This window comes from Seriola aureovittata, chromosome 4 (genome assembly GCF_021018895.1).
Source record: "Seriola aureovittata isolate HTS-2021-v1 ecotype China chromosome 4, ASM2101889v1, whole genome shotgun sequence".
NCBI lineage: Eukaryota > Metazoa > Chordata > Actinopteri > Carangiformes > Carangidae > Seriola > Seriola aureovittata.
This window is the reverse complement of record NC_079367.1, coordinates 2880134-2903462: the sequence shown is the minus strand read 5'-3', so window position 1 is coordinate 2903462 and position 23329 is coordinate 2880134. Positions and strand designations below refer to the sequence as shown.

The window sequence follows — 23329 nt, the reverse complement described above, 5'->3', positions numbered from 1 at the left end:
CCTTATTGGGCTACGTTCAGGGGGGATCTACGTAAGTACACACTGACCAGAAAGACGTGGACTAAAGCAGCATGTGTTGTTTTATCTGTCAAAAGTGCAGAGTCAGAGGAAAGAGGAACACAATTCCTATAACTGAAAGTAATTTTCTGTTAATAACAAGAGACATCAAAGGACACCCAACTTCTTATTATGAACCCTTCACATGCACCCGACCGGAGCTGAGCCAGTGATGTGGGCTTAGTAACTGTGATTCATAGGTTCTTAGTGGCACTGTGGCTGGAATGTGAGCAGTACCTGACCCCCCCCCCCCCCCCCCACCCCCCACCCCCCACCCCCCCTCCATAGGCAGACAGAGGGGAGATAAAACAGATGTGTAGATCCTGGATATCTTCTGGGTGTGGGACTGGGGATGTCATGTCTTTGTTTAGTGCAAGAAAGTGAATTCAAGAAGTGACAGACCCCAAGGCATGTTGCACTCGCCTACTCATACTCGGTCCATGCTCTTCCCCCTCATTCCCCCTCCTCCATTTACTTATGCTGCTCTTCCAGAGCAACACAAAATTTAACTCAATATATCCTCCCAGGGAAATGAAATAAGGAAGTCTGACTTCAGCTGGGCCTTGATGGAGACCACCTTCTTGATGTTTTCCAGGGACTGCCGCCCCTGTCTCTCTAACGCCGTTACGGTTGCTTCTGCTTTTCCTATGTCCTCACTGACTCTGAGACAGGCAGCGTTTTGACGGTTTGGCGAATCACCCAGGCGTCGCTCGACACTAATGCTGAAAACATGCACTGTGTTGAAAAGCAGAAACCCTGACCTCTGGCTGAATGGCACAGCCTGGTTGTTCCCCCTACAGAAGTGCTTGGTAAATAACACTCTGGTCAAAGACGAGAAGGAAAAAGGCTTCCGGGTGCAGCGCTGTACTTTCCATTGGGCCTGTTCATAAACTTACTAAGGTCCTCACACAATTTTTAGCATATAATCATTTTGAAATAACAGCTTTTGTTAACCACCAAAAAGGATGCCGTCTTGACACTTAAATGGAAAACAGATTGGAGCCTTGGCCGCTACAGCAGTGCTGGTTTAGAAGTTGGTTCAGTCAGCTCTAGGCTTAGATTACAAGATTTGCAAATTAAAGGAAAACCAGAGAAGGGAAAAAGCATGTGTGCTGAAGCCCTGTACTTGTGGATTTCCAGCCAGGCACACTCAACATAATTTTATCAATGGAAAGGATTATGCGTTAAGTCCAAACAATGTATGGATCCAGTGATTTTCTTGACAGTAAAGCTACATATGCGTCCCTTTCACTCTCTGCACCAGTGCCAGTGGGCTTCGGGAATTAGTAAAGAATGCTGGTGCCATTGCAGACCTTGGTATGTCTGCTCACATTTCTGGAAAGGATTTGTGTTTCCTTCCCCTGCTTGTGTTGTTATTATTTTCATTCAGTTTAATTACATCCATAGGTATTAAAATTCTGGGAGATTTAAGGCAGCTCTCTCTCTCTTTCCCCCTCTCTCTCTCTCTCTCTCTCCCTCTCTCTCTCTCTCGGTGAATGTAAATTTTATGGCCAACACAGACGCAACTTAACTGTTTGTGGGAGTCTGAGTGCACACACGTCTTGGGCAAAAGTTCAGTGATGAATAAGTGCGCTTTGTTCTCCGGGGTTTGGGAACTGTCAGTGACATTTCCAACCTCCGACTGCCCCCTCACAACATCTCCAGATGCTGAGAGGATGTGGTCCTTTTTTCTTTTAACCAATATAGTCCTCTTTCACCGTGCAGATTACTACTAGATGTGCTACTTTGAGGTTATAGCTAATACACATGGATATTCTGAGCAGATATTGTGGTCACCGTTGAGGCCTTTTTTTTTTATTTTTGGAAAGACTTTATCTGGGTTTTTATCTGCTTCATATTGTCCACTATCATTCCTATCTTATACCGTCATTTTAGTTTTGTGAGGAAACCCCAAATGTCATTTCAAGAGGCAGATACAACTAATTCTTTTTCATATCTCCTCCTACATTTAACCATTAGATGACTAATTATTTTTCACTGAGTTAAATGATTGATTATTATTATTATTCAACTGTAATGGCATTTTAAAGTGTGAAATATAAACTGAGTGTTGTGGATTTGGCAGCACTTGTGGTTACAGATCTCATTGTTGTTCTGTGTGGAACAAAGGTGTAATTACAGCTGTAACGTGACATGCGACATGGAGCCTGCAGGAAATATATCACAGCAGAGCCGCAACCAGACAAATACACTGAGTATTTTATTTAGAAGATAATCCAACTTTTCAAAAATATGCAGAACTAATCTTTGTCACCATGTGAGAGGAGCACGTTTGGTCAAATTAAATGATGCTTCTGAATATTTCGTAATACATGACCAAGTTAACACTTACTCTGCACTTCTGGTGCACTTCTTTATTTTGATCTCCTTGCACTCATTAATAGATGTAGTACTTAGTATTTACTGCAAGGTCTCCTACTGCGCTGGAGCTTCAGTGATGTCCCTCACTCAGTACGTTTTTCAGATTCAGTCGGCTTGAAAACCTGTTGAAGTTTCTGTAAAAAATTAAATGTGGCCATTTCTTTATATCCCAATTATCACAACATTTTATCATTATTAAGTTCCCCCGCTGCATTAAAACTATGTGATACCATATCATTTTATGAGCTTTAAAAAATTTAAAACCAACACAGTGCAGTTCCCTGAACTTCAGAAAACAAGTTTAAAGTCAGACATGGAAGTTTTATCAAGAGACTGACAGTCGGATGTGGAGGGATTTCACTCTTCAATCCAGCATGACCAACGTGTATCTGGCTTATAATAATCAGGTCAGTTTCATGGTGTGTTGCTACATGAAACTGACCCCACCCACCCACACACACACACACACACACACACACACACACACACACACACACACATTGACATTAAATGCACAAGCAAAATGAAATGCTGGCAAAAAGCCCTTCATACTCCAGAGCATCTATACTAGAATCTAGTAGTGAAATAATGCAGGTTGTTAATTACATGGCTGGTAGCAACAAATTCCACTTAGTCCACACAGACACACACAAACAAACACACACACACTTGATGGCAAAAGCCCATCGCGGCACTAAGCCCTTGTGTTTCAGTGCATTTGTATGACAGGTTTTTCTCTGTGCACCGGATGTATCCGTCTTCTAAAGTGTATGAAATGGAAATCATCAAGCATTTGTATAAAACAATCCACCAGATTAAGGGGATTTAGAGAAGTGATGCTTTTTATCCACCATGAGGTTATGGTGTTCTTCACTGTCACATTATGACCACCCACAGGCGCACACACACACACACACACACACACACACACACACATGCTGCTACTATCTGAGCCTGTGCTTAGGCTGGATACTCCCATCAGTGACTCAGGGAAGTTGTCCAGTTGAGTCCACACACATTTAGATTTTATTTCTGCTGCCGTCATGAAGCTGTTCGGGCGTCACACAAGACGTTGCTCTGCTGGTCCTCACAGTTTGTCTTTAATTTGTGGGCAGGACTGTCGTGTGACTGTCATACCTGGACCCTCTTGTCATGCCCCTGCGTGGAAATGAGAGTGGCTGTAATCTGGTCTCCCACTTCCCCTTTTTTTCACCCCCCCCACCACACACACACACACACACACATATATACATGCATACACACTTGCCCAGTACATATGCAGGGCTGCGAGACTCAGGCTTCATTCCAGAGCGTTTATTTTGACTTGCATGTCTGTTTTATGTCTGTCGAAAATGTGTTCTGCCTCGCCAGTTTTCCCCCCTTCAAATAGGAAGTCAGATTAAACTCAGTAGTACTGGAAGTGGTGCATATAAACACGCCCGACAGGCTGAATGATTAGTAATGACTTTTCAAACCTTTACCACATCCCCGTTCCCTAAACCAGGCCTCTGTGGTCAAAGCAATTAATATTTTATTTTACTAGACTTTAAACTTTCCCTTTCCCTTCATGTTAAACCAAGTCTATAGAAGCGATAATGTCATTTTCTTAGACTTTGCGTGAAATATATCGGAGCATTGCCTTTGTTAAGTAACACTGATGGTTCTTAGTAGAACCCGTGTTTATCAAGCCACTCAAAGTAAGAAATCTTTTATAGTCCTCTTAGGAAATAACTATAATTAACTATAACTAATAACTTCTCAACAAATACCTTCATTCCTTCAGCTGCACTTTTGTGTGAAGCAAATGGCAAACATAGTCAATATTATCTGCTAAACATCATCATGCCCCAGAGGTGAGCTGTAAACCTTTAGTTTTGTTTTGGCTTGTTTTGGGATGTAAAAGGAAGCGCATGACGCCCCTGCATCCAGTACCTCAGGTAATGTCCAGATTTATTCATTTCCTTTCACTGAAATTATGGAAAAACAAGCTGCAGTGATACAAGCAGCTTTATAAATGTATTCAGTCATTTATTTATTTAAAATGACCAATGACAGAGCTATATGAAAGAGATATGTTCATATCATTATTTCCCAACACAATGAAAGGAAACAGGAAGGAAGGAAGTGTCGTTGAGAAGTGAATTGAACAGTGGCAGTGAATATATATTCATATATATTAATTATTTTAGTGACACACAGGAGCCTAAAGCTCAGGGTCTTATTGGTAAATACTATTTTGAGATATAAGCTTTTTGTTTTGGGATATATAACCATGATAGCGTTGTCACCAATATCGTTTGGCTATCTCGATGAGGCCTCCGCTGTCATCATGATTTGTTCCTGGTGGTCGTCCTTCTAACCAATCAGAGAAGGTCAGAGTGAGGTGTGAGAGCTCACGGCCGTGAACACGAACACGTTTCCGCTCTGCTACTCCCCAACACACACTGACTGAGGCTTTTATTACTACAACTATTATTAGCTGCTGGAAGACGCCGCTGCCGCTGAGTCACAGGCTGGCGTGCATTAGCTGAGGCGGCGGGCGAACGCGGCGAGGATGTAGGTTTAAGGCTGAGCGGAGGGGCGGGAGGAGCGAGTTTCGTTCTAGCACTAGCTTCATTTTCTAGCTTGAACTTTTAGCGCAGAGATTGTGGGACACTTGATGAACCCAGGCTGTGATTCCACTCAGTGTCCCTGTCTGTCCTCGCAGCCTGGACACGTATCATAACACATACATGCACAAAAAGCACTACAGGGACACGATTGGTATTTAGCGTGCAGCCATCCTGTCATGGATTCACCCCCCCCCCCCCAAGATTGTCTGCAGATTGCTGCTTTGATCAGCCCCCCCTCATGCAGACTGTGGGGCTGTATAACTGGAGCTTCGCTGAGACAAGAAAACGTGTGCTTTTACAGCTTGTAGAGCTGTTAGGCCTTTTTTCCATGAGCGCTTTTAACTGGTCATTAACCGATCTGACTTCTCATGTCGTCTGTCGCCGTCTGTGGCTTCTGACAGAAACAACAGTGCTGCTAATTTGTTTTGGCTACAGGACGAGACTGTTGTAAAGGTAAAATTTCAGTTGTTCACCGAGTTTTATTGAAGGAGGATTCCAGTAGTTTAGTGAAGGGTGGGGGGGGGAGCTTCTTGTAAACGCTGGAAAATGAGCTCTGAGAACCAGAAGTATTAACACCTGATGAAATAATCATTAGCTCATTTGCACTGAACACACATGTTGTGTCCTGGCGTCAAGATGTCTTCTAGCTCGTATCCTCACGCAAGACAAAGCTAACCGGTCGCGGCTCCAGATACAGCTCTGAGAGAAACTCCTCCGAGAACCAGATGTTTCTTGTGTCAAGTGCTTTCACTTAATTCAGACAGAAAACTGGCACACAAGGCTAAAGTGGCTAAAATTGGATCTAATGCAAGCTATAGTTTGGGTAATGAATATTAATATCCACTTCACTGCCGTCAAGGGAAGAAGGAATAAGCTGAATTTATGGACTGCATATACGGTGGGTTCAGAAAGTATTCAGACCTTCACACTGAGTCGTGTTGTAGATTTTAAATGTATATGGATAAAATAACCACTTTTAACCAAAATATAAAACTGGATATTTCCTGCAGCCACTATTTGTAAATTCCCATGTTGAATTTTTATTCATTGTTTACACCGTGTCACCGCTGGGCGTCTCCCAAAGTGAGTAAAAAATAAATAAAAAATTGAATCAGTCAGATTTAATGGTTGTCTGCTATTTTCCTGCACTTTAAACTTTAATACATAAATGCTAAGAGTGAGTAAGAGTCTGTACATGCTCACACATGATCTCACTGACACACACACACACTCTGCAGTGTGTTTCCAAAATGCCAGCCATTATACTCTCATGTGCCGTGTTTAACAGTGAAGGAAACATATTACTGGCAGCTCTACAAACTCGGAGCTGTGGTTGAACTTTTTACCCTAATTACTTTCCTACTAATGCCCGCAGCTCGCCGGGATGACTGTGGCTCCCTTTAAGCCCCCCAGCGGCCTCAGATGTGGCCGGTGTTTGTTGTGTAGGGCGGCTCTGGGTTTGAGACCGAGAGGAGCGGGAGTGAGAAAAACAAAACAAATACCCGGAGGCAGCAGGGGGAACGGATGTCGTACTACCATGTTTCTTTTTTCCCCCGTTGTCATGGAATTATAGATGCAATTATGATTTTTCATTCACACTTAAAAGTGAGAAGAAAATGTGAGGAACATAATATATGAAAATAAGAAAACTGGGCAAACTGCATCTTCTGATAAATTTCATATGGTATGATCGATGCCTATAACTACTCAATGGACCTTATCCCTAATCTCACCCTGTGAATGTGGGTTACACTGATAGTATATCGTTTCCTCCCTCCCTCCCTCCCTCCCTCCCTCCCAACCTCTCACCATGAACTGATCATCATTTATGACACCAATAATATTGTTTTACAAAATGATGCTCAATAATTCAAACATTTAATCATTCTTTTAATCATTCTTATTCAAACATATAAACATATATTAACATGTTTATACCTGCATATCAAAAGGAAGAGAAAAAAACTAAGTGATACAGTCTCACTTGGTAAAAGAAAGAAAGTTCATTAATTTGAAGCTCCACTTACAGTTTCCTAATTTCTAGCAATATGACGTTTGACTTGTAATAAACAGAGATTAACCAATTTACTGTCATGAGATTTTATCGTCAATGTTTTTGGACTAAGATCAAGAAATCCAAATCTCTGGGAGTACAGGGATTTTCTTTCTGGATAATGTTAGAATAGATGATCCCTTTCCAAAAGTCCTCTCTGTATTTACACCTCCACATGCAATGAGATAGTGTACATTTTATACACCTGTCTCGGATTTTAGGATTGAATTTATTACGTTTTTCTGCAGTCGCACACGTCCTCATGAGCCAATTATATTTGATCAGTTTAAATCTGGTATTAATAGATGAGTTTTGTGCTTGAAGACCAGACTTTTCCCTTTTCCTATTCTGTCATATCTGTCTGAAGATCCTCTGTCAACGCCATTCTTTTATAATTTGAGGATTCTGTAGATGCACTTACCAATTTCCTATAAATTATTGTTTGGCTTTCCTGTTGCAGTGGACAGTTTCTGTCACTTTATCTAAAAGCTTCTTCAGAGGTCCTGCCCAGAATAAAACCCTAGAGAGAACTTTTACTACTTGTTGGATGCTGGCATCAACTGTTGGATACTGGCAGTGTTGATCCTAAATTTCTGGTTTCAGTATTCAAAGGCCCGTATCAGTTGAACCTCAGTGGAAATACCATTCCTCAGAAGTTCAGCAGTTGGATCATCAGAGTTTTCTCTCCCAGCAGAGCCAGCCTGGACTTCCCAAACCGAGGTTGTATTTGTTTAGCATTCCCACAGCGTGTAATTGTCGTTCGTATTTGGAGAGCTTATAAAACTTAGCACCAGTCGGAAATGTGGTGACGTCCCCTTCCTTGTAAATGAATTATTTGCCTACTTTTTAATTCCCCATCTATGCTTTCTACAGCCACATGAAATCTTTGTGGTTTTGATCTCCTGGTTCAGTTCACGTTCGTAAAAAGGATGTGAGCCGAGTCTCTCGGCCAGAGGGAAAATGCTCCGTGGAATAAGCACAGCATTGATTTGTGAATTAAAATAACAGATGTCAACATGTTTCATCGAGGAGGAAGTACACAGACTAGATTGCTGATAATGGCTCGATGATGAGGCACACGCCGTCCGTAATGACCATTATAAACAGGTCTAAAATTAAGCCCCACACGTGGATGTAAAAGTCACATTAAACACAGTGTTGTCAGGAGGATTTTACAAGTCTGGGCCAGTGCAGAGCAGTAGGTCAGAAAAAGACCCAAACAGTCAGGGTTTACTGAAAGGCCAATCCAATGGTAGAAACTTTAAAAAATGGACCCCAAGCCAAGTCTATTATTTTCTTTCCACTAAAAGTGAAAGCTGTAGCAGTGTGTAAAATCTGCAGATACAAGAGCCAATATGATGAAGTCTCAGCGCTGACGCCAAAACATAATTTGAATATCTCACGGTGAGAATAAAATGTTAAACCTTTTTAGCATCACTAAATCTTCAGGGGCCCATTATTTTGGTCCAAACTGAATATCTCAACAATGAAGTTGCCAATTTTGGTTCCAAAAACCTCAACCACTGTTACTTGGGTTGCTGTGAGCTGTAGTTCATTCCTCTGGGGACCTTCAATGTCTTTCGCTGATGCACTGAATTTTCATGTGGCATCAATCAGGTCAAATTTTTACACTTATCCAGTAAAATGTCTCATATCTAGTGGTTGAATTGACAAATACTTTTGGTTCTCTGAGGATGTGCCTTCACTTTTCATCTAGAGCCACCATCAGATAAAAATTATGACCAGATAGATGGAAAACGAATGACATCTCCGTCCATTTGTGTGTGTTAAATAGCCAATGCTATCATTTATAGTGTGTAAAACTAGCGTGGCAAATGTGGTAAACGTCACCTGCATGCTAACATTGTCGCCATGAAGTCGATCGCACACTGCTGTGCCTTGTACGGTCTGAATTAATTAGACTTTTATCTCAACACAAAGCAGTCCTACAAGACCTTTGCTTAAATAGGATTAAGTTTGAAATTAGGAAAATTTTAATTTAACTCAAGAGACAAAAAATAAGTAAACAAGACAGAGCATCTGACCAAGAATTTATTGCCAGCTTGCTGAAGATGCATTTCCGTTGTTACCCAAAGGAAAGCAGTGACCCTGTTTTATCATCTTGGGTTTTTTGTGTTTGGTATCTGGCGTCGCTGCTCCATTTTCTCCTTCATTTCTGAAGTGGCTTCTTGTCCTATCAGAGGAAGTAAATGAGCCGAGCCTCCTTCCCTCCATCTCCTTCATTTCGTATCCTTTCAGACCCAAGGGCCAGTTTGAGTAATAGTAATTGACACATTGATCTAATAGGGCCATCATAATAGGCCTGTTACTGAGCTGGGGAATGGTGCCCGGCGTCACCTTAACATGTGCAAGGACTGACATCCCGCCATAATCCATAATGATAATTGTGATTTAGCCTTGCTTTCAACCTACGCCCCAACGTCCCCGGCATCAGGAAATCTTATTACATCTGACCCCGCATTGCCTCCATTAGAACTGGGTCATTTGTTAAAATACTGCAAAAGCAAAACAATTGAACCCTGTGCCATTTTGATTCTATAATAATGGGTTATCATTGTCCCTTTGAATCAATTTCCAGAGGCCCATTTTTCGGGATAGAGCTTTGAATTGGATTGATCGGGCTCTGATAATGCTGAAATCGATGATGTAGCCGCCTGAAAGTAAATTATCGTCGGGTGAAATTTTTGTATTAATCTTAATGCCTGTACTCTTGATCTGTAACGGTCACCGTGCTCGCAGTGTGAGGACCTTTCAAATGTTGACAGAGACTCTGAACCATCAGGACGGAAACATGAATCAGGGATTGTTCCAAACTCTTCTTTTTTCCTGTGGCACCTCTTCTATCTTCCTCAGCGAATATTCACTGGGACTGGAGGCAGGAACACACACACGCACACATGCACACGCACACACACACTGTACACGTGCAGTCCTGGGACAATGCCTCAGCGCCAGGCTCGGGCCGAGAGATCTGAGGGGCTCACTCGGCGCCATTTCTATCCAGACTCTGGCATGGGAAACATACAACAGCGCAACACTAGTGTGCATCTGTGTGTGTGTGTTTGTGTGCAAGTGTGCAAGTGTGTGCACATGTGACGCATACACTCATGTATCAGTCATCAAGATGGTTGTTGGATATTGTTGCAGCAGTTACTTCATCTTGCATCTCTGGGTGTGTGTTCCTGCCTTTGTCTGCGATAAGAGAAATGAATTGTGTGTCAAAGTGTTGCCTCTGATGTTAACTATCGTGTGTGTGTGTGTGTGTGTGTGTGTGTGTGTGTGTGTGTGTGTTTTAGCAGTGCTGGGTGACGGCTTTATCACTGGCTGATGAAGTCCTGTTTGTGCCTCAGAATCAGGGTCCAGAACCAGATCCTCTGACGGCTGCACACACACACACAGTTTACATGCAGCGTTCCAGCGGACTGTGTTGAAGCCATTATTGTGGGCGGAGTCTAAAGGCTCCGCTGTGGCCTGTAGCTGCAGTTATGTGGACGGATTTTCAGTGACATCCTCACTGTCCAACTTTATCTGATCCCAGCAGCCAGTGACGACAGGTTTCGTCCTCCACGTATGTCATTAAGTTCATACGGCTGCGTGAGACAGCTGCATCAGCATGGGTGTGTAAGCAGTACCACTCTCTGTGCGAGCGTGACAGCATTAAAACTTATGTATCTTATATACCTGGAGAGGCCGCTCATATATACTCAAACACTGTTATTTGTGGGCTAAGGGCCTGGGCTTTATATTAAATGCAGATGTGGTCGTGGGCGATGTCTAATACTAAAAACAAATGAGACAGATTCTTACAATGATTTTGAGTGAAATAGGTTTGAAATACACTTTGAGGTTCCTCCATGCAGACCTTACTCACACCGACCTCTCAGGGTTGTAGTTTGTGTTTCAGTTATGAAACCTTTTGAGGCTTAAAAAGTTTCAGACCAGAAAAGGTTTTGAACCTCAGCCCTAACTTCTGCTCTTTCAGTCGTAGAACATGTTTCCCCTCACGGACTCTCTCCACCGACGTTCGTTTCTCAGACTCTTCCAAGTTCGGCTCTTTGTTAGCCAACACACACAGCGCAGCTTCCACAGGCCGGTTGGCATTTGCTGTTTTATTGAAAGAAAGGCTCCGTGCTTGTGAGGCATGATAAACACTGCACAAATATACATTACATTACATCTAGTCATTTGGCAGATGCTTTTATCCAAAGGCACTTACACTGAAGCTTCGGGGCAGCAGGAGACCTCGGGGTAACTTCTAAATACTACGTCTATGTAATAAGTGAAGGAGATCAGGTAAAATAGTGAAGTGAAAGTTCACAGTAAGAGCTAGTTAGACGTGTTAGGGTGTTAGAGGTGTTCTCTCTGAAGAGATGAGTTTCCAAGAGATTGAGATAGAGAGGGACGCCCCTGCTCTGATAGCGTTTGGTAGCTTAAAGTGGTCCAATTAGTTTTGCAAAGACAGAAGAAAGTGCTTGAGAGATAAATGAAAATCCTACGTACCTTCTCATCTTCACACACCTAGTTTTTTAATGCAAGCTTGTTGGAACGTCGGTTTCTGGACTCTTTCCCTTGGTTGTGACGTCTGACAGGGGATTTCAGATGCTGCCCAACAATCTGACAAAGCACTTCATTTGAACGGTTCTGACTCCTGGATTATATTGTTCAATCTGCTGCGTTGAGACACTGGAGAAAGTCACTGGTCTGATAATAACCTTTCAGATTTCTAAAATCCAGCCTCGAAGGACGACCCACAGTCCTGGGTGTTTTTAGCCATGCTAGCAGCGTGGCTCCGGTGATCACATCTGGTTCACGACTTTGGTCCAGAGTGAAATATCTCAACCACTGCTGGATGAATTACCGTGACGTTTTGTAGAGACTTAATCACTTTTATAGCCTGATGACTTTTCATGGAGCAAAACTAACAACAACAGCCTCAGCTGCACTTTGTGTTTAGTGCTTATTAGCTAATGATAGCATGCTCACATGCTAAGCTAAGATGGGGATCATGGTAAACATTATACATCCCAGACGGACAGGAGGATGATGATGTTAACGTTAGCATGCTGACACTAGCACGTAGCTCAAAGCACTGTTGTGTGTATGTGTGTACAGAGCTCTAGCTGTTTTAAGGTGTCTTTCCAGCTCCGTTAGACTCCGATATATGTTATGAAATAGCTAATTTTCTCCACTGTTTTGCAATCGGTACTTCACAAAGTGCATGTGCATGTGTCGGAGCTTTTTGAATGGGGGAAGCAGATGTTTTTCCGCCATAAAGAAGAAAAGGAGCAGCGGCGGTGATCGGGAAGGCAGACGGACCTTGACACAGCAGAGTCGGTCAGTGGAACAGGGTGTGCTGCAGGAGTATTCAACATGGCTGAGGTCATCTGTGTCTTGTAATGGATGAAAGTCCTCCCATTATGAGCTCGTCATTTGAATAATGTCCAGATTTCCCTCTGGGACTTGGCAATAGCTGTCCGCTGTTTAAACTTGTTATTTCCTAATGGTGTCTTGTGCTGGCTCTAGTCAGCAGGAAGGGGGTTTCCTCATTGATCAAGTTGTCAAATCAGCCTAACCCCTTTCCTAACCCAATCATTACAATCACTTTATAATCAATGTGAGCGTGCAGCTCTTTTCTTTTTATCTTTTATAATGTCATGTTCTTTTTTTTTTTTTTTTTTTTTAAACCAGAAACTCTGAATTTTGAGTCACAGTGTAAACAGAGCATACTTTGACCTTCGTTGTAATTTTGAGATCCAGCCAGCGCCTCCTGTTTGTCCATGCTAAGACTGATGAAGCATAGAAACTGCGCTCAGTATGCACAAGCAGACTAAATAGACTGTTGAAAGCACTTAGTCCTATGGCTCAAGAAACAAAACTAACACCACATTTCACCCCGGCATCCTCAGCCAACGCGGCACCACGGCCCTCGCCAAGGGTGACAGAGAGTAGAGGACCGGTAGAGGCTTTCCTTGCAGACAGAGGGAAGGGGCACAGGGGACGGGTGGTGGTGGTGGAGTCTTGCTTGATTAAGATTTATGTCTGAATGTTCCTTCGCCATCAGCCGCTGCCTGCTGTTGGATAAGCTCCTCATGTAACCCTCTTCTTTGCTGTGTTGATAGAAAGGCTTCTAGTAAATGTGTTGCATGACAAAGCATTTCCCCTCCTGCCCTTCATTTTACTCCCTTTCACTATGTGGACCCTCAAGGGTGGGGGGGGCGGTGAGACATGGTGGAAACAAATACTGTACGAACTCTTCAGGGAGCTGCTGAGAGGAACAGTGTAGAGGTGGTTGCAGCAAAGCGTGGCTCGATGTGCAGTTTACCGGGAAGAGTTTGGATGTTCTCCTCAGTTTTGAAAAAGCTTTAACTGGTAAACAATAAAAAACAGACTTAAAGAAACAGGAATCAGCCTTGTGGGGACTGGAGTTGTCTTTCATCTTCCCCCTGACCGACAGAGATAGTAGAAATTAATTATTCATGCAGTACATGGTGGATACATCACCTTTGTTCTGAGTTGTTATTTGGAAAGAGATGGAAAGTGTGTGGACGGTGCATAACAGTAAAGATAGTAAGAATAAAGAAAGATAAAGTACTGCAAGTCGAGTAGCTTAAATATAAATAGAAAACTTTAACAATTAAATATTTACAATCAAATGTATTAAAAAAAAAAAAAAGTGATAAAATATAAATGTGTTTGAGTCATGAGCGGGTTGAGCGGGTGTAAAGGCGGGACCTCCATCACGCCCGACTCTGATGGCAGCGCCTGTACCCAGCATCCTTCTGCTTAATTTTTTGTACAGCTGGAGGAAGTGGAGACGCATCATCCGTCTTTATAAACTGTCATCAGCTAAAACTGGGTGTTAAGTTACTCTCTGAAAATAACACGCCAACAAACGGAGGACAGCCAGTGTCCGAAGAGAGATGACACTCAGTCTCACTCCAAGACAGACTTTTAAATGTTTGAACATTGTAATATTTAAATTCTATAAACCATCTCCACTGGTTACTGTTTTAACTAAATGCCTGTGTTTGCATAAAGTATTTAAAAAACCGACTATATGCATTTTGTTTTCCCTCTGTTTCCAGGACGAGCCCTCCCTACTGCTGCGCTGACCTCTACTCTCTACGCACAGGGGAGATGGTCAAATCCATTCAGTTCAAGACGCCTATCTATGACCTCCACTGCAACAAACAGTATGCTGGACCAACTTCATATTTTATGACGCATTGCCAGTTTATTTCCGTCTGTATTAACGGACTGTTTCCTCCCTCCTCCAGTATTCTGGTCGTGAGCCTACAGGAGAAGATCGCGGCGTTCGACAGCTGCACCTTCACCAAGAAGTTCTTTGTTACAAGTAAGAAATTAAGACTCTCACGGTGTCGGATGTTTTTCATTAAATTTTCACTTTGTTAATCTGTTATGGGTATTTAACCCCTGTTAAATGTCCTAACCTGCCACTCAGTCTCTGGCAAGAAAAGGAGGAAACTCAAATGTGAAATGTTAATATTTTATCGCCAGTGGAAACGCGTATTTGTGAAATGTGCTCTGTGCCATATGCAGCAGTGCAAACAAACAGCGCCTGTTACGTAAGTTTACACTAACATTCCCAAACACGCCATAGTGCAGCACTCTCTAGCTTTTATCTGAATTCGATGTGAAGTCGTCCATTTGAAGCTGAAACTGTTTACAGCACCGCGCCCGCATCCTCCCGGCTGTACCTGCCATGTCTGCTGAAGGATCCTGCGAAAGAAAGGCCAGACTATATTACAAGGCCATTGCTGTCCACTTAAGTCATTGACTGGAGTAAACTGACCTTACTGGCTGGCTTTAATGTGTCTCCTCTTTGTCTGCCTGCCTTCCATATCAGTGTCTGGGCCACAGGAAACCAAACATGCTCAATAGTTATTAATCGTTTCTGAACGCATGGGCCTCCTCTTCGTAACGTTGTTTGGTCTGTTTGGGGCCCTAAAAGCAGTAAACAAAGGGCTCTGTGATGTGCGCCGAAGCTCTGCGTCGGACGAGCCGCTCTCCGCTATCGCACGTCCAGCTCTCCGGGGACGTGATGGCGGAGAGAGAGAGATGTCGTGTTTTTATGAGCACTCAAGGCTTGTTCCGTGTTTATCTTCTTGCGTTGTGTTCAAGTGCTGCGAGCCAGGACTCGACCTGCAGACACACTTTCTGTTTCCTGCTCTTCTCGACTCCACGTCCTCGTCCAGCTTCAACACCCGCCAATCACGGTTTGGTAGCTGGTGTTGTTTTGGTGCAGTAAACCAACGTCTGCGGCTGCTGGTGGTATTAACTGTACGAGCTTGTGACTCCACTGTTGCTGAGAAAAACAGAAAAGAAGACATCATTTCTGATCAGACTCATCAGCGGTCACAGACTGTAGTGTGCAATTACTGGATGGAAGTAAGTTTCTAGGCCCTCGAATCATTTTAAGCTCTACCTTTTTGCAAAATCTAAGAGCTACGAGTTACACTCATGAATGAAAGCTGCCATGCTCCGTTTTCCCACCACGGCGTTCTGATTTTTCCCAACAACTCACATACTGGCTTCACATTTGTAGCTGGATGATTTCATCCCTCTTATCTTCTCAGATGATTAAATGTCTGATTTTTTTTCTTTAGCTGAATTATAGAATTGGCCTGAAACAAGCCGAAACATTCAGGATGGAGTCGTTCCACTAATGACACTAACATCAGAAATGCCTCTGATGCTTCCTAGAATACCGTATCGTGTGTCGGTGAGTACGCAGCCTGTGTGCTGATCTGATACCACGTCATTTATTAATTGGATAAAATGGTAGTTTTCCTCCGGGAAATCAATTCTTCTTCTCTGCTCTAAAACGGCAGCCTGCACAGGAAGTTGTGCTGTGCAGCCACTTAACTGCTGTTTTAGAGCAGCGAAGAAAAATTGATTTCCGGTAAATAGTGCAACGTTAGCTGTTAGCAAAATGGCAGCTATTTGGCAACGTGTTAGACTGGACGGGCAGCGACTAGCGTATGACTGACAGCTAAATGAACGTGCTCGACCTTTAGACCTTCAGACGTGCTCGCTCCACTGTGTGAGACAGTGAAGAACTCGTGCTGCACATTTTCTCGTGCAGATCTGCTCCGTTTTTATCCTCATCACTCAAATATGTTTTATTCATTTTTTTATTTATTGCAGATTTTTCCTTTGGACAGTGTGAGCTCATCTCGCACCGTCTGCTCTGTTTCACGTCGATCGTCGTTCAAGCGCGCGATGGTTCCAACCATAAGGAGTTTGTTGGTGAGAAAAGCTGTTGGCCGGAGCCTGTAAATTGTAGAGGAAACACAGGATATATTTTATGGCCTCGATACAGATTGAAAAGAAAAAAAGACTCAGTTACTATTTCGGTGTTTTCGGTTTGGTTCGGGTTTTTCTTTCTGACCGAGAGAAACACTTAAAACGTGGAGTATCAGAATATGAGGATCGGCTGTTGCCACGTTCACAAAGGTCCTTCTGGGTTCGGCCTTCAGACGCCTGAACGCTGCTTTCTCTCCCTTTGATTCCACCCATCGCGTCTGTTTCCTCTCCCCACTCGGCTCCCTGCTCTCCACCCAGGATGTCAAACACATGTTATCTCACCGCCCGGGCTCCGCTTGGCCTTGGAGAGGCACAAAAGGCTTCTCTGGCGCTACCAACAACCCTTGTGGCTTACCTCAACACCCCCCCCCCCCTTCTCCCCATCCCTACCCACCCACCCTCCAACACAGCACACACTGCATTACTGTCTGCCTCCACCTCATCTGCTCCCAGAGCACTAAATTATTGTCAGCAAGGCCCCCCCCCCCCCCACACACACACACACCTCCGTGCATTAGCTCAGTGTATTTATGTGCGTGTGTGTGTGTGTGTGTGTGTGTGTGTGTGTGTGTGTGGCGATGTTCTCGAGCGCAGTGTGTGTTTAGGCGTGCTGGAGCTCAGTTTCGGTGTTAGTCATAGATCGCGATGTGCTCTTGTTTGTCTTGCAGTTGTTTACCTCCACATCTGTTTGAGTGGGAAGAGAAGACAAGACATTTATCTGTTTGTGAACACAGCGTTTTGTTTGTCGTTCGGAGGATATTGGTCGCTATTTTTATTTCTGCTGACAGCACGCTGTTTGTGTTTGTGAGTAAATGTGTGTGTTTTTGTGTGTGTGTGTGTGTGTGTGTGTGTGTGTCCCCTCAGGGATTATCGTGCTGGTCAATCAGCAGAGGAGCCATCCTCAATTTATTGGGTACCACAGTCTCCATTAGGTCATACTGTGCACACACACATGTACAGACACGTCACCCTCATTAGCCTCCCATTTATCTTCCCAAACAAGAGGCTCCCCACAAACACATTAATGGTTTAAGATAGTTACAGACACTCTCCCGGCGGGGGGGGGGGGGGGGGGGGGGGGGGGGGGGGGGGGGGGGGGGGGGGGGGGGTCATGAAAACCCCTGCACACGTGTTTGTTTTTGTATTTTTTGTATTTTATTTGCTAAAATGTGTATGAAGGTTTATTTGTGTTGTAATTATCACCAGTGCGTCTGTTAGCGTGTCCGTCTTTGTGTGTTCTCAGGCTGCTACCCCTGCCCCGGCCCCAGCCTCAATCCAATATCTCTGGGAAGCCGCTGGCTAGCCTACGCCGAGAACAAGGTAGTCTACACACACACACACACACACACACACACACATGCTCGTCCATATCAGAAAAAGCGACATATTTACAATCCACAAAAAAAAAAAAAAAGCCTTTTTATCTATTTCCTGCCTCTTTAATCTCTCTGGATAAACAACTCATTCCAAGAAGAGTCCACTACAGATGATAACATTTTGAAAATCAACAGATGCAGGAGTTTTTCTGTTCTCCTCTGTTTAATGGGATTGTTAAGTATTTACAAAAAAAAAAAAAACAGAATGTCGTATTGCGCACTCCTGCAATACATTTAATGCATAATAGTGTTTTGGCGCTGGCCCACTCAAGTAATTGACAGATGGGGCCACTGTTTGTGTGACTGCCTAAGGATTTCCAGAAATGACCAAATGTAGTTTTGTGAAGAGTAAGAGTAATTCTGGGACAGGAGCATTGGAGAGATATTGTATTTGAAATATAATCAGTGCAGATTGGCCGTTTGGTTGTGCAACGTTTCTTTGAAAGGAAAATCAATTTCTCCGATGAGTGAAGAGTGGAAACCTTTTGGACGTCTAAAAATCTCGGTTTCTCTCCCACCTCCTCCAAGTTCTTCCTTTTTTAAAGCGTATGTTGTGTATTTACCTGTATATCTCCGTGTGTTTGCAGTTGATAAGATGTCACCAGTCTCGTGGTGGAGCTTGTGGTGACAACGCACAGTCTTATACAGCTACAGTGATCAATGCTGCCAAAGTAAGTGACGATACAGAGACACAAACATGCACATTTCACATACATATACTTCAGGTTACGTGGTTGAATAGAGTTGAATTGATGCACATCACAAACAAATCTTGAGTAGTGTGAAATACTTATCACAGCTCGACATGTTTAGTTGCATCATAAACTCATTTTAAATATCTCAGGAGACACTGACGCTCTTCTTCTTCTTCTTCTTCTTCTTCTTTTTCTTCTTCTTCTTCTTCTTCTTTTAACTCTCTGTTTCCTGGTTTGATGCATGCCTTGTTTTGGGTCACAGTTTGTTGTGTGTCTAGAACAACAGGAGACACAAAGGAAAAGCAGACAATAGCATTTCTGTCAGTAAATGTAAATATCAAATGGCTCATTGGTCATAATTCTTGCTGAAACTGTAAAAGACGAGGCATCAAATCACCAACACAAACCGACACAACACAATTACAACGTTATTAAGGTGTTTGCCTCGTTAGCAGGTATCGTTAACGAGCTACAGACAAATCCCTAGATTTTTTAACAGAAGAAGAACATGAAAAGATTTAGCCATTGATTAGAGCTTCTAGTGTGAACGAAGATCTTTTACCAGAACGGCACATGAACACGGAGTTGAAGAGCGTTTCCAGATTTAGCTGCTTCGCTGTGGATGGAGCTTTAAATGCTAACAAACAAGCTAGCTAGTGTACGCTCACGTAAAGGCCAGGGTTCTTTTAGACATCATAACTTACTTACATCTGTTGTCAGCGGTCAGGTTTCATAAATCACTCATGAAAATATAAGTTCAACCTTTCAGAGTTGAACAGAGTGGGGATTCTGTTTTCACTTCCCAGAATTCCTTGCAGGATAGGACTTTTATCACCCAATAGAAGAGCAGCAGAGAGAACATTTGTCAATTTACCTTATTAACCAAACTGACGAGTGTAGAGACACAGTGAGAAGCACAAAGAAAAAGAGAATTCATGCTGTGGCTTTTAGATGCTCATCACATTTCTTTGCATTTCACGTTGTGGTTCTGTGTCATATCTTTGAATCGCAGCTCATGTTGGCTGGTTAGCTCTGTGTTTTTTTATTTTATTTTTTATCAGTGGACAAAATTAACCTTATACTTGCAGCTTTGGTCTCTCAGTTGCATTGACCGTACAGAGGACACTTATGAGCTGTACGTCCAGCAGCTAAGCCTGGTTAGCTCGTTGACTAGCACGGTTTAGCTAAGAGCAAGACAAGACAACAGCCGACCCACTGCCAGAGCTCTCTGGGCGGGACGTGTTATTCATACGGCAAGATAAAGTGTGTGAGGATAACACTGCCAACGGACTCTGCTGTTTACTATAAACATACAAGTTTCTAATATGTATTATCATAAGCTACCTTCAGAAAGTTTTTACTGGATATCAGTGCAAAGACAGAACGCTGCTCTGGTCTGTCTTCAGCCACGGCTCAGATAAAAAAGAGCACATAATACAGTATTCCAGGCTCTGCCTACACCATCTGTAAATGTGCTGACATTGGATCCACCTGGCTCTCCTGGCTAACTGGTGCTGAGCTTATGAGACACTTCATCAACCTGCCTATCTGTTTTTTTACCTCTGTAATCTGCGTCTCTCCTCTGGTCTTGTTTCACTCATCTCCACGGGGGAGAGACTCTAAGATGGCTCACTAACAGCCAGCAGCCGCCTTTGATACCAGATGACATTCACTCCTGGTCTGATTTAGCTGCTTGAAAACACATGCTAACTAGCTAGCTCCTCATATGGTTCTAGTCTTGTTTCTCCATTCGGTCCCAGAGGAAGGGCTAATTGATTTACAAAGAGCAAGTGTATCCCTTCCCTGCTTAATTTGTGCCAACAGCTAGTGTGAGAGAAGTCTCGTTAGCAGGCAAATGACAGTGTACATCAAAAAGAGCACTGTGTCGCTAACAGATTAGCGGCATGGTAAGGGGGTAGACAATGGCGGGGGGTATTGATATGCAGACAGGCAGTCTGCTCGCCTGCCCTCTCCTCATTTAGGACCATATATCTCAATATGGATGACAAGGTATCTCCTTCTGGCTTGTGGCGCGACACGCCGGCTCTTAGTGCTGACGTCCAGAGACATGGAAACAAAAAAAAGGGGGGGGGGGGGGGGGGGCAGCATTAAATTGTAATGGCTGTTGTTTATAAGAAGAATAGAAGAGATAGAGTCCAACAGCTCTGACCAGCTGACCTCCCTGATCCGGACCTGCTCAGTCCTGGTCCCGCTCGGTCCCGGGTGCAGGACTGAGACAAACCCTTTCACATCAATTAGGTTGTAATTTGTTTAGATGGCGACATCAGGTCGTAACTGTGCGTGTGTCTGTGAGTGTTAGTGTTCATGTGCTTCTTAGACATGATCCTCCAGACCCCCCCCACCACCACCACCACCACCACCACCCCCACCACCACCACCCCTCCACCGGGAGATCAATAGCCCCTGTTTGGACTACCACTAAGAACTCCACAACTGCAGTGATTAGAAAACACATTAGTGTTGATCAATTAGGAGCCAAACGCCTCACTTAATAATTGATGGCTCTTGTGGAATTTTACACACACACACACACACACACACACACACACGCACACACAGGCAGCAGACACTGTTAGTGTGCTCTGGCCGAGTGGCAAAGAGAGACAGTGGGTGATCCTCAGACCCAACAAACGTGAGGCGCCACGCGCTATTGACAGGGCCGCCTAGTCTGAATGCCTGATTAGGCTCTCCGGGGCCCCTTTTGCGCTTACACACACAAAGACACACAGTCACACGCATTGGACTCCATTAGCCGAAGACAGTGTAGTAGGTGAGATAGACTCCACTTAAGCAGCACTATCCATTTCCCTCAATCGAGCCACAGAGGTGTGTTTGAGCCAGACACCCTGGCTGGGCCTTAAACGGACACAGAGGAGCCTCACACACACACACACACACACACACACACACACACACACACACACACACACACACACACACACTTACATACATGCACATACACTAGGGTGTCTCGTGTGGCTACAGTGCTTCAAGTCATCAGCACTACAAGTTATCAGCAGGCATCAAGTGCTGCACACACACACACACACACACACACACACACACACACACACACACACACAGTCAACTATAAAATACAGTATATATATATATATATATCACATATCATATTACAGGTCTAATCCGTTTGTTTCTTTGCTCCTCCAGACTTTAAAGACAGGCCTGACAATGGTGGGTAAAGTGGTCACCCAGCTGGCGGGAACCATCCCCGCAGGCACTCCGGACGAGGAGGGCACGCCTCACAGCACGAGCCGCCGCAGCCCCCACAACCCCGGCGTGGTCACCATCATCGACACGCACAGCGTCGGCGAAGGACAGGTCGGTGGTTTTTTTTTTTTTTGCAACTTAAATATAAGTGGTTCAGACGTTTGTGTCCAGTGTTTTAACTGTAGAGCAGTTCTCTGCTCTGATGGATGTCGGGTTTGGATGAAACGGACCTCGGTGCCAGGTATTCATGGGAACTTTAATCAATATGTAACTCCCCACCAGTGAGAGAGAATCATCCAGAAACTTCAGCTCAGTATCAATAGAAATAAACCATGAAGAACTGACATCACTGTCATTGACATTTACATTAGATAAACACTCTGCACCATCATCACCAACACAAATGAAGGGATACAGAGTCAGAACAATATCAGTAACTCACACCGTACACGTTAGTTTATATCTTTAGTATTTCATCTTGGTGCAGAGTTACAGGCCGAGCCCTTCAGTTTCACTGTGAGTCTTGAATCGAGGCGGAAGATGGATTAGGTTCTTGAAAACTTGACAGCGCCCCCCCTCCCCCTCCCCTCCATCGCATCCCAGGACAACCTCAGACTAAAACCGGTCTGAGCTTACTCTCTCTTTGGATCCTGCTCGGTGGTTAACCAGAAACTGTTGCCTTTTATATTCATAATGCATGGATACACACACACACACACACACACACACAAACGCCAAAGATTAAATTGGCACCAATTAGTTCTTGGCGTTCTCGCCTCTGGTCGTGTCGTGTGTGACCCAGGTAAACACGACTCCGGTCTCTGCGGCTTGGTGGGAAACAGGAAAATCTCCAAGCTCTGCTTTTTTTTTTTTTTTCTCTCCTGCGGCTTGGACACACACTCAGGCTCATTCACCTCACGCCGCACAGCTCGCCCTGAAAGGTGTGACTTAGATTCGCTGCATATTTTAACAGCCAGGCTTTTAGCCACAAAACCTGGCTCTTACAGCAGAGAGAGAGCGACGCTCTGTAAACAGTCAGCTGTTGGTCTGCACCGACGGGAACCTCACATGAAGCTCAAGAGCCGCCGTATGTTCATTTGTCCATTTTTATACGTTTCTAGATGTTTAGTTCTGAGTAAAAACATGATGGCGCTAAAAGAAAAGAGAGAGTAGATTTTAGAAGGACAGGAAACCAAAGAAATCTGAATCAGATCAGTATTTGCTTCGCCAGATCGTCTGTTGCAGAACGCCACGTTCTTCTTCTCACAGAAGGTAGTTCTTTATGACGAGACAGTTGTACGGTCACTCAGATAACCACTCTTTAACGCCTGTGGTGAGCAGAGAAGCGTCAGGGCGAGACGACGCGTCCGGCCTTCGACGGCAGAAGACCACGTCAGGTTCCACTTCCTGTCTCCAAGAACAGAAACCTGAGGCTGCAGTGGACTCACTCACTCACTCACTCACTCACTCACTCACTCACTCACTCACTCAGCTGAGAGTTCGAATCCCTGAGTTCGAATCCCTGGATCCGACCTGCCTGGTGTGAACAGTCCAGGT

The 23329-nt window shown here is 44.0% G+C and overlaps 1 protein-coding gene across 3 annotated transcripts in view; it reads left to right on the top strand.

The window, feature by feature from the left end:
* bcas3 (BCAS3 microtubule associated cell migration factor) overlaps window positions 1-23329 on the top strand; it is a 336132-nt gene that overhangs the window by 18528 nt on the left and 294275 nt on the right. For all 3 annotated transcript variants that reach the window (XM_056373998.1, XM_056373997.1, XM_056373999.1), the window contains exons 8-12: window positions 14211-14318; window positions 14403-14479; window positions 17696-17772; window positions 18416-18499; window positions 21713-21883. In XM_056373998.1, the coding sequence (XP_056229973.1) occupies window positions 14211-14318; window positions 14403-14479; window positions 17696-17772; window positions 18416-18499; window positions 21713-21883 (517 nt within the window). The remainder of the gene's footprint in view (window positions 1-14210; window positions 14319-14402; window positions 14480-17695; window positions 17773-18415; window positions 18500-21712; window positions 21884-23329) is intronic.